General features: G+C 37.8%; 1 protein-coding gene across 2 annotated transcripts in view; it reads right to left on the bottom strand.

The window, feature by feature from the left end:
* The window catches only part of RPS6KA3 (ribosomal protein S6 kinase A3), a gene marked incomplete at both ends in the record, with an annotated part of 148,444 nt that overhangs the window by 103,873 nt on the left and 31,960 nt on the right, over positions 1-12,611 (bottom strand). For both annotated transcript variants that reach the window (XM_080718279.1, XM_080718278.1), the window contains one exon: positions 11,887-11,943. In XM_080718279.1, coding sequence (XP_080574405.1) covers positions 11,887-11,943 — 57 coding nt within the window. The remainder of the gene's footprint in view (positions 1-11,886; positions 11,944-12,611) is intronic.

Consider the following 12,611-nt stretch of genomic DNA (forward strand, 5'->3'; position numbering starts at 1 on the left):
GACAGCCTTAGCAATGTAGTGAGACTCTCAACAACCTAGTGAGATCCTGTTTCAAAACAAAAAAAAAAAAAATAAGAAGGGAGTGTAGCTTAGAGACAGAATAAAGGGGGGAAGACTTATTTTCTTACTGAACAAGAAACTGCTTTAATTATTCCTTGACAACTAAGGATACCTCAACAGTGAGCAGGAAGTACTCAGGCCATCTGAGAAAGGATATCTCAAGGATATCTTGAGATCTATTTGGGGCCTTCTACCTTCTGCTGAGGAGTCTCCCTCCTGAGCCCCACGGGAATCAAAGATAAAAATAATCCAGTCTCTGCAGTATAGAAGGGAGAACAAAAGCTACTGGTTGGAGTAATTTGTGTGATCAATTCAACTAATTATGCATAAATATGGATTAATAAGGAAATATTCCTGGGGAGGGAGCTTGAAGAAGGCGATTACTATTAATCTACCCATATGGATCGTTTTAATTAGACAACTTTTCTTACATTTTATGAGACACACAGAAGCATTAAGAAATAAGAGTTTTTCTTTTGGAGAGGTAAAGATGGGAAAAGATTTAACCTTTAGAAACCCAGGAGGATGATAAATAACAGCATTAAAATTTCACGAGAAGAAAGAGAAGAGAATCTAAGTTATGGATGGGAGGAAGGAAGATTGCACAGCAAAGAGCAAAGGGAAGTGAAGAGGAGGTGAGATGTGAAGAAAGGAGAAATCAAGCCAGACAACATGGCTCTATCACAACTAGAAATCAGGTAAGTTCAAGTCTCACTTTTCCCCCTTTGGCTTCTGTTTATATCATTTTACCATGAGAATGCTTTTGCAAAATCCTACGCCTTTTCTTCACAAGTCAAGCTAAATTTTATGTATTCTGTGAATTTTTATCTGATCACACCAGTTACCGTGTGTGTGGGGTCCTGGGGATGGAACCCAGGAGCATTCTACTTTCGACCTATACCCACAGCCCTATATTTTAGTCTTTATTTTGAAACAGGGTCTCACTAAGTAGCTGAGGCTGGCTGTGAACCCAGATTCTCTTGTCTCAACCTCCCAAGCACTGGGATTACCAGCTTGTGTGCCACTATCCCCAGCTTGCAACTACTTTTAAATTTTGACTTAAATTTTTATCAAAGGCTAAAGGGTTAAAATTTTCTGCTAGGCTTATAACTAAAAAGCAGCAGTAGCCTGCAACCTCGGTACCTTTGTAGCTCTTTTTGTCATTCTCTATATAATAAATATAGTAGTTTCTCGTTAATTTCATTTATTTTCTTTAGGCATACTACTATACAGATGACAGCACTCATAGCACCAGTTTTAGTTAAAGGTTAAAGAAATAATCTTCAATTGCTGTGACTGTAAACATTGCTCATTGCTGAGGTACTCCATGTACATTTCCCTTTTCCATGCATACACTTTTGTTTTCAATTACACTTTTGGTGTGTGTGTGTGTGTGTGTGTGTGTGTGTTTGTGTGTGTGTTACTGGAGGATTGAGCCTGGGGGTGTGCTACATCTGTGTGTGTGTGTGCGCTACTGGAGGATTGAGTCTGGGGGTGTGCTACATCTGAGCTACACTCCCAGCCCTATTTCATTTTTTATTTTGAAACAGGAGCTTGCTAAGTTGCTAAGGCTGGCCTTGAACCTGTGATCCTACTGTCTCAGCCTCCCAAGTATTAGGATTACAGGCATGAGCCAGCACACATGGCCAGTTGTTTTGCTTTTAACCATGTTTTCTTTATATTGATCTCAAAACTTTCCCACCCTGCAATAACCTCTCAAGTGAATTTTTAATACTCAAGCTTATTGAATTAATCACTTCTATACTGGCACCACCACCCACTCTTCAGCCCCAACTCTAGAAACAGTTCCTGGAGCCATCTGTCTGCTTCAATCTGGATCCGAATTACTCTTTATGCCTACTGAATGAACTAGTCTTCTGAAGCTTCCTTTATTCATTAGGCTTATAGTGTTGGATTCTTTGTTTCCTGAATGCTATCTTTTTTTCTTAGTGTTGGTGGCAATAAATTTCCAGCAACTTGATAAAATGGATAATGTCTGAAATATCTTAGTTGAAAATAATTTTTACTAACCATTTATGTATTTATTTGCAGTACTGGGGATGGAACCCAGGGGCATTCTATCTCTGAGCTATACTCCTAGCCCTATGTTTTGTTATTCTTTATTTTGAAACAGGGTCTCCGTGACTTGCAAAGAGCCTAAGTAGTAGCTGAGGCTATTCACGAACCACAATCCTCCCGTCTCAGCCTCCTAAATGCTGGGATTCCAAGTGTGTGACACCACACCCGGCTTTTACTAACCATTTTAAAGGCATCACTCTTTACTCGAATTGCCAATATTGAAAAGTTTAATATTCTTATATCTAATCCTTTATATATGATTTTTAAAATCTCCAAAAGCTCTTAGGGCCTTTCTTTTTTCCTAGAATTTTGATATTTCATATAAATAAAACTTCTTGATAGTAGGGCTTTTTTTCTTTTCCCAGTAATAGGCTTTCATTGGGATGTTTTAATTCAGTTTCATGGATATCATTTGGGAAAAATTTATTTTGGTATCATGGTATTCTATCTAATCTAAGAGCATGACTATCACTATACCATTAATAAAAATGTTATTAATTAATAACATCAAGCCGGGTGTGGTGGTGCACACTTGTAATCCCAGTGCTCGGGAGGCTGAGACAAGAGGATTGCACAGGTTCGAAGCTAGTCTCAGCTACTTTCTGAGGCTCTCAGCAACTTAGTGAGACCCTGTTTCCAAATAAAGTATAAAATAGGTCTGGGAATATAATCCAGAGGTAGAAAACCTCCTGGGTTCCACCTTCAGTACCACACACACAAAAAATTAAAAACATCATTGATTATAAGAAACATTTTTATTTCAGAGATAATAAAATGTGGAAAAACCTCTTTTTTGCAGTACTGGGGATGTAACCCAGGGGTATTCTACCTCTGAGCTACACCCCAAGTCCTACTTTGCATTCCTTATCTTTTTGAAATAGGGTCTCACTGAGTTGCAAAGGGCCTCACCAAGAAGCTGATCTGTCTGAGAACCGCAATCCTCCTGTCTCAACTTCCCAAATGCTGGGATTACATGTATGTACCACCACGCCTGGCTGAAAAACCTTTTCTTACAGTATTTCTTTACTACTTAATTTTTCCCCTTTGGTACTGAGGATTAAATACCCAGAAACATTCTACCTTTGAGCTACACCTCCAGGTATTTTTATTTTTGAAACAGGGTTTCCCTAAATTGCTGAAGCTGTCCTCAAAACTGTGAACCTCCTGCCTCAGCCTCAACTTCAGGAATTACAGGCAGGTGTCACTGTGCCTGGCTTCTTTCCTATTTTCTTTCCCTCTAGAACCCCCATTGTCTCTTTCTGAAATTCCTATTAGATTGTTCTTTCTTTTTCTCTCCTCTTTTTATTTTATTTTATTTTGGTGGCACTGGGGTTCCTGGAAGCCCTTCTACCTCCGGGATACACTCCCAGACCTATTTTTTTATATTTGGAAACAGGGTCTCCTAAGCCAGCACGCGTGGCTGGCTTCGAACCTGCGCAATCCTCCTGTCTCTGCCTCCCAAGCGCGGGGATTACAAACGTGCGCCACCACACCCGGCTTTCTCTCCTCTTTTTAATCTCTTGGTCTTATGGTTATATTTTAGGGGAGATTCCCTCAAATTAAGCTTCTAAATGTTCTACTAAAATGTAAAATATTTCTGTCATCTTAATTCCTAAGTGTTTATGATCTTATTAAAATAGCCACCTAGCCGGGCGTGGTGGCGCACGCTTGTAATCCCCGCGCTTGGGAGGCAGAGACAGGAGGATCGCGCAGGTTCGAAGCCAGCTGCGCGCGCTGGCTTAGGAGACCCTGTTTCTAAATTTAAAAAAATGTAAAAATAGGTCTGGGAGTGTAGCCTGGAGGTAGAAGGGCTTCCAGGAACCCCAGTACCACCAAAAAAAAAATAATAATAATAAAATAAAATAAAATAGCCACCTATTCATCAGGTGTAGTGGAACATACATGTAATCCCAGTACTTGGGAGGCTGAGACAGGAAGATTGAATGTTCACACCTAGCCTCAGCAACTTAGCAAGGTCCTATGCAACTTACTGAGATCCTGTTTCAAAATTAAAATAAATAGGGCTAGGAATGTAGCTCAGATGTAGAATGCCTGTGGATTACATCCTCAGCACTATAACAAATAAATAATAAAATAACTTTTTCTTTTTCCTTTTCCTTGTATTATCTATTCTTCTATAGTCTCATGCTATCATATCAAAGGTCTTCCTGAAATAACTGGTGATATTTACTTTTTCAATATTATTTAAGGGGAAGCACTGCACACATGTCCCAGCTACTTGGGACACTGAGGCAGGAGGAATGTTTGAACCCTGGAGTTCCAGGTCAGCCTGAGAAACAGAAAAATACCTCATCTAAAAGAGTCAAAGTACTGGAAAGTGGCTTGGAAGTTCTGGGCCTGTTCAACTAGCAAGCTTTCTTGCAGGTTAACCAAATAAGTAGGCAGCCTTTACAATTCCCCTCAGGTAAGGACACCTTACTTGCCTGAAAGACATGGTTTTAGTGAGGAGAATGGGGCCATGTCACAAATCAGTGGTAGTTTTTCACTTGACCTGTTTCTTACCTCGGGTCTCACGCTACCTCCCACAAAAGAGCTTCTTTGTTTTCTTCTAAGAAATACCCTTTTTTTTTAATGTTCTGAGGATTGGACCCAAGGTGCTCTACCACTGACCTATATTCTGAAATTTTAATATCATTTATTTTTTGAGATGGGTCTTGCTAAGTTGTTGGAGCTGGCCTCAAACTTGGCAGCCTCCTGAATAATTGCAATTACAGGTATATGTCACTACACCTGGCTGAAATACCTTTTGCTTCCAAAGGAGGGGGGAGATAGAGGCACTTTTTAAAAAATCATTAGCCCACTCCCTGTTTCCAGCCCCATGCTATACCTCCACTTCCCATAATACCCAGAGGCCTTATTCTTGAGCTTCTATGAGGCTCTGGGGCTGTGGATAAGGCTTGCTAGTTGTTGGGATATTCCTCTAAAATCACTTGGGTGCAGAGCTTCCTCTTCTTACCACTCTTCCATCTACTTTTTCTATTTACCTCGTGGTTCAAATTACAAATGTCTTCTGATTTCAAAGACTAAATTTCTGCTTCTTATTCACCTTGTTGTTTTGGGTGATAATTTCCCAGAAGTCCAAAACAGCTTTATTTTTCCATTTTAAAACTGTAAGTTTGCCAGGCGTGGTGGTGCGTGCCTGTAATCCTCACGCTTGGGATGCGGAGACAGGAGGATCGCGCAGGTTCGAAGCCAGCCACGCTGGCTTAAGAGACCCTGTTTCCAAATAAAAAAAAAGTATAAAATAGGTCTGGGAGTGGAGCCCGGAGGTAGAAGGGCTTCCAGGAACCCCAGTACCCCCAAAAATAATAAAATAAAACTGTAAGTTTCCCTTACATGCTTGTGTGTCTCTGACAAGGTAGCAGAGTACATGATACTTAGACACTCTTTACACATGCTGTTAATCAATGATTAGATGTAGCTAGTTATAAATGCTAGAAGACTATGAAATGTAATGCCTCAAACAAGGTAAGTACTTATTTTTTTCTCACAGAGCAATCTGTAGATAAGGGGGTCGTTTAGGGTGAAGAGGGGTCAGTGGACCATTAGGTCATCTTCCTTCTCTCTAGCTTTCTTCCATCATCTATACTGTCTTGTCTTGGTCAAACCTGGTGTATCATCACTCTCTGCATTTTAGCCCACAGAAAAGGGGCCAATCAACGTACACGAAAGCCTATCAGTTGACCAGCTCCACATATACATTAGTTATCTCACTGTTTTTGTGTATCAGGAATCTAGGCCAACAACCACATGAGCTTGAAGCAAATTTTCCCCAGTAAAGTTTCAGATGAGAAGATGAGATTCCATCCCTGGCTAGTCTATGAGAGTCTCTGAACCAAAAGATCCAATTAACCTGTGGCCAGATTCCTGGCACTAAGAAACTACGAGATAATAAGTGTATACAGTTTTAAGTCACTAAGTTTGGGGTAATTTGCAATGCATCACATAGATAAGCAATTCAACATTTTAACTTTCATTATGTAAATTATTAGTTGTCAAAAGGAAAATTTTTGTTTTTGTTTTTATGGGTCTGGGGATGGAACCCAGGGGCATTCAACCTCCGAGCTACACCCCCTGTCCTGTTTTTTATTCTTTACTTTGAAACCAGGTCTCACTGAGTTACAAAGGGCCTCACTAAGTATCTGAGACTGTCCGTGAACCGCGATCCTCCGGTCTCAGCCTCCCAAAAGGAAAACGTTTAACTGTATATTAAAGCTAAGTATATATTTTTTTTACGGTAGTGAAGATGGAACTCAGGGGGTTCTAACTCTGAGTGACACCTCCAGCCCTAATTTTTTATTCTTTATTTTTGAAACAAGGTCTCAATGAGTTGCAAGGGGCCTCACTAAGTAGCTGAGGTTGTCTGCGAACCACGATCTTCCAGTCTCCACCTCCTGAATGCTGGGATTACAAGCGTGTGCCACCACGCCTGTCCCTAAGTATATCTTTAAAACTAAGCCAGGCATGGTGGTACATGCTTTTAATCTCAGTTCTTGGGAGGTTGAGATAGGAGGATCTCAGGTTCAAGAGCAGCCTCTACAACATAGGAAGACTCTCAGCAACCTAGCAAGACCCTGTTTCAAAATAAACAAAATAAAATAAAAAAGGGCTAGCTGTGTAGCTTGGAGGTAGAATACCTATGAGTTTGATCCACATTACTAAAAATGAAACAGACAACAAAAAACCTTCAATAGTATTAGGCCAATATAAATTTTGGCCATCTTTTGGATTTAGTACCATTAAAGTAATATTAAATACTAGGCCCTTATCTGATACCTAATTCTAATTAAAAAAATCTGGAATGATCCGTTCAATAACCTCACCAATATCCGTATCAATACTGCTGGTAATATCTTAGTCTTGAACCTTTCCAACCTGTCTCTACAAAGCAATTTTTCCCCAGATATAAGTACTAATAATGCTTTAATGCTATAAGAGAAAGTACAAGTCACATAACATCACAATTGAAAATGCTTTAATTTTAGATTATAGAGAAGAGAATAGAGGATTCCCTTCCAAAGGAATTAGAAAAAAAAAAAGAAGCAAAGTAGCCAATAACGGGAAAATTTATACTAAGACTTTATGATCTTTACTGAGTTATACCCACAGCCCTTTTTATTTTCTTAACAGGGTTTCACTAAGTTGATGAGGTTGGCCTTAAACCTGTCCTCCTGTCTCAACCTCCTGAGTACTAGGATTACAAGAGTATGCCACTGAGCCTGGATTATTGAACATTTTTTTTACATCTGCTTACACATAAATATATACTAAAGAACAATGAAGTAAAATGCCTCAAATGGTTTGGGAAGGGTAGGAATCTAGATCAAACATGAAGGTAGTCGCAGGCATTAGGCCTCATGCCTGGGTTCCTATGTTAGCTAAAACTGAATCCATGCATCCATTTAATTAACATAAACTTACTGAACACTAATTGGAACTGTAAAACAAGGAATAAGTCAGATTTGGTCACTGTCTCATACAGCTCACAGGTTAATGGGGAATAGGGACAAGTATATAGGCAATGAAATCTGGTGTGGTATTGCCATTAGGGTGCCCAAAATAAAAAGCCTAACTCAAGGTGGAAATGGAAGTGGTAACTGTGTCAGGAAAATATCTCAGTTGAAATGATATCTAAACTTGCACCTGAAGGATGATTAGGAATTAAATGGAGAATTGTGATTTTGGAAAGAAATGCGAAGACCCTACCTATGTGTAGTGGCAGACACCTTTAATCCCAGTACCTGGGAGGCTGAGATAAGAGGATTGCAGGCTTGATGCCAGCCTCAGCAACTTTATAAGACCCTATTCCAAAATAAAAAATAAATAGTGATAGGATGTAGCTTGAAAGTAGAATGCCCCCAGGTTCAACCCCCAGTACCAAAAAATAAATTATGGTAAAACCTTATTATGCAGTGTGGGGTAGGTAACGTTGCAGGGTTCAGAGTTTATTTTTTAAAGAAAGCACAAAATTATTGAGGTGTTTTAAGCAAAAGAATAAAATTACCTCACTCTTTCATACTAATATAATATTTTTGGCAATTTGATTTCTGAAAAGTTAACTTCTCCAAGATATTAAAAGCATATAAAAAGATTAACTTTGTGTATATATGCATATATTATATATGTATATATAATACATACTAAGAATAATCAGATGAAAGACATTTAATCCCATTTATAATATATAAAACTATGAAATTCCCATGAATTATATTTTTAAAAAGCTGTATTAGTGTATTATATTTAAACATAGAAGTGGTATTTATTATGACATATTCGCATATGCCCATAACATAATTTGGTTACTTTTCATTCCCTAGTAACTCCCCCTCAAACTATCTTACTTGAAACATACAATAATTACATGTAAAAAGCCATACAGTTTTGATGAAAGAATATCAGAATAAATGAGTTGTTTATTAGGATAAGAATGAGTGTTTAATAATATCATAAAGAGTGTTTTCAAGAGCTGGGCATGGTGGCACACACATGTAATACCAGTACTTCGGGGGTCTGAAACAGAAAGATCACAGATTTGCAGCTAGCTTCAGCAACTTAGTGAGGCTTTTTAAAACTTCATGAGGCCGGGCGTGGTGGCGCACGCTTGTAATCCCCGCGCTTGGGAGGCAGAGACAGGAGGATCATGCAGGTTTGAAGCCAGCCATGCGTGCTGGCTTAGGAGACCCTGTTTCCAAATAAAAATGTAAAAATAGGTCTGGGAGTGTAGCCCCGAGGTAGAAGGGCTTCCAGGAACCCCAGTACCACCAAAATAAATAAATAAATAAATAAATAAAATAAATAAAACTTCGTGAGACCCTGTTTCAAAATAAAAAATAAAATAGCACTTGGGAGTGTAGTTCAGAGGTAGAATACCCCTGAATTCAATCCCCAATACCAAAAAAGAGAAAAGTTTTCATGTTAATCTCTAAATCCAGTGCAATTCTAATAGAAAGCCCAATATGTTTTGAGGGAAATAGTTGACAAATCAATTATAAAGTTTATCTGGAAAATAAATACAGAAGGCTACAATTTTGAAAAGTAAGAACGCTGGGCATGTTGGCGCACGCTGGTAATCCCAGCTTTCAGGAGGCTGAGACTAGAGGGTCATGGTTTACAGACAGCCTCAGCTACTTAGTGAGGCCCTCCGTTACTTAGTGAGACCCTGTCTCAAAATAAAGAATAAAAAATAGGACAGGAGGTATAGCTCGGAGATCAAACGCTCCTGGGTTCCATTCCCAGATCAAAAAAAAAAAAAAAAACCCAGGAAAAAAAAAGTAAGAAAGTAGAAGGGCTTGGTTTTCCACACAGAAAAACATAATAAAGCTATAGTAATTGAAAAGGTATGTAAAATCAAAACAGTAAGAAATATTAAAGGTTAAATTTTGTCCTCCAGAGATATATGTTCAGGTTTAAATCCATGCTGCCTATGACTATGACCTCATTTGAAAGTAGGGCCTTTGCAGATTAATTAGGTAAGATGAGGGTATACTGAGTACGATGGCTCCAATACAATCTAATGTCATGAGAAGAGGGGAATTTGGACGCAGAGGCTCAGACGGGGAGAACACCATGAAATGGCAAAAGCAGAAATGGGAGTGACATATCTACAAGCCAACAAATGCCAAGATTGTTGGCAGCCACCAGAAGCTGAAATAGGCAAGGAAGAAACCTCCCCAGAACTATCAGAGAGCATGGGCCTGACAAAATCTTGATCTCAGATTCCTGGCCTTCAACACTGAAAATAAATTTGTGGTTTATTTATTTATTTAGTTGTGGGTCTGGGGATGGAACCCAGGGGCATTCTAACTCCAACCTACACTCCCTGTCCTACTTTGTATTCTTTATTTTGAAACAGGGTCTCACTAAGTTGCAGAGGGCCTAAGTAGCTGAGGCTGTCCGCGAACTGTGATCTTCCAGTCTCAGCCTCCCGAATGTTGGGATTACAAGCATATGCCACTAGGCCCGGCTTTAAATTTATGGTTTTAATCCATCCAATTTGTGGTCATTTGTTATGGCATCCATATACATCTTATATAAGGGGTAGAAGGCAGTATGATTAAAGAGGCATCTTAAATGAAGAGGGGACAAAATAAATTTCATTTATTTAATAAATAAAGGTTAGGACATTAAGCTATCTATTTGGAAAGAAAAATTAGATTTCTGCCTCATACCAGATACTAAAATTCCAAGTGAATCAAAAACCTAAATGCAAAAAAATTTTAAAACCCTATAACAACAAATAAACAACAATCACAAAACTCCAAAAAAGTAGCAGGTGAAAATGTGAGAGGCTATTTTTATAACCTTGGTGCAAGACACTGTAACTAAAACATGAAACTCAGAAGCCAGATGTGACCATTTAAAAATGAAAACTTCTGTGTGTGTGTGTGTGTGTGTGTGTGTGTGTGTGTGTAATGAACAACACAAAATCAAGGTTTAAAAAGAGAGATACAAGCCCGACATGGTGATGCACACTTGCAATCCCAGTACTTGGGAGGCTGAGACAGGAGAATCACAGGCTTGAGGCCAGCCTCAACAGCTTTGCAAAATCTTCTGCAACTTAATGAGATTCTGTTTCAAAATAAAATAGGGTTGGGAGTGTAGTTAAGAGCTAGGATGTGCCTGGGTTCAATTCCCAGGGCCACACACATACATACAAAAGGATACAATATTTTCAAGATATGGGGTAACAGACAGGCAGTCAATACCTAGAATATATTCAGAGATTGTACATACCAAGAGGAGACAACAAGTAACTAGAAATAGAGCTGGACAAAATACAAAGGCCAATAATATATGGATAAAAATATTTTCTGATAATATCTAGTCTTGAATAGGGAATGGTTAAATTGGTACATTGATTTACAATCTTTTTGGAGGGTGATTTGGTAAAGTCTATTGATATTTAAGTGTCCATACCCTTAGTTCCAACACATTGTTTTGTAGGACTACATTATACTGAAACATAACTTCGTATAAGTAAATAGAGGAAAATTATACTAAATATAAGATATACATAAAACTCTCAATAATTAAGCAAGACCCTGCTTTAGACACACACACACACACACACACACACACACAGGCTATACATAAAATAGAATATTATGTAACCATTTAAAAATTGTATATATTGTCATTAAAAGATGTTCAAGATACATTGAGTGAAAAGAGCAGCTTGTTGAACATAAGTACTTGTAAACATAATAATTGTCTTATGTATAAAATAGAGATTAACAACTGAGCTGTTGACGATAGATCTTCTGGGGGCATTGGGAACAATTCACTAATTCATTTATGCAATATTTAATAAGTGTCTATTGTGTGCCAGCTATCAGTCTAGGTGCTGGGGATTTAGGAGAAAACAAAAGTAGATGAGTAAGTAGTTAATGTCCACTTTCTATGTTAAAAATTTCTGTAAAGTATGATCTATTTTTTGTCTTTAATAAATTTAGTCAGGCTGACTTTTTAAGAGTAAGCTATAACACATTAATAACAAACTTTCAACAACATAAGGCTATTTGTTTTGTGCTTTGAAAAAAACCTATCTTATCAAGTAGTTCTTAGACTGGTCACTGGCAGACTAAAATGTATTTTGGTAAAAATTAATATGAAAGCACCAATAAATTTCTACTATTGTAAAATGATTACTTTGCTCACTTTGAAAACGAGAATATTTTACGGTATCTGATTTCTCTATCCCTTGCGATACAGCATTTTACTTACAGTTTGTGCATTAATCTCCTCCTCTCCCATAGGTTCATCCATAATTTGCTGTCCATTCTGTGAAAAGCACAGCAAGTAGAAAGTTACCAAAACAGATTTCACATCAAAGTTAAATGAAGGCAGAAAAAAAAATCACTCAGGACTATTTTAAGTTCTAAAAGGTACTAGTGAAATACAACCACCAGCTAAGAATGCAGTTGCAAATTTGCAACAGGTTGTGCTTCAAAAGTTCGACTGTAAGGTAATTATCTGAAACTATAAAAATATTTTCCATAGAAATAATATAAAAAATGATGATTACCTTTCAAGGTGAGCCCTTGAGTTTATTTTAATAGTTAAATGCATTGCAAATGGCCTCAGTTAAGCCTCACCAAACAGTATTTACAACACTAAGTATGGCAAAACACATTCTAAACTCCAAGTCTATTAATAATTAATCAGAGAAACAGATTAATTATTTCAGAGAAAATTAAGTTCAATTTCTACATCAAAATAAATTCCAGATGGATTAAACATTTAAAATGTAAAACATAAAAACTATTTAAATTTTAGAATAGAGGTAAATAATAATCATGGGGTAAGGAGGGTAGAAATCATAAGGGAAAAATGATATTTGAATCCATAAAAGTTTAAAATTTCTTTTGCCAGACACACAAAAAAGATAAAAGACAAACTCATTACAAAAAAAGCAACATATGACAAAGGGTTGGTATCCTCGATATAGA

The sequence above is a fragment of the Muscardinus avellanarius genome (genome assembly GCF_963383645.1).
Source record: "Muscardinus avellanarius genome assembly, chromosome: X".
In the NCBI taxonomy this organism is placed as follows: domain Eukaryota; kingdom Metazoa; phylum Chordata; class Mammalia; order Rodentia; family Gliridae; genus Muscardinus; species Muscardinus avellanarius.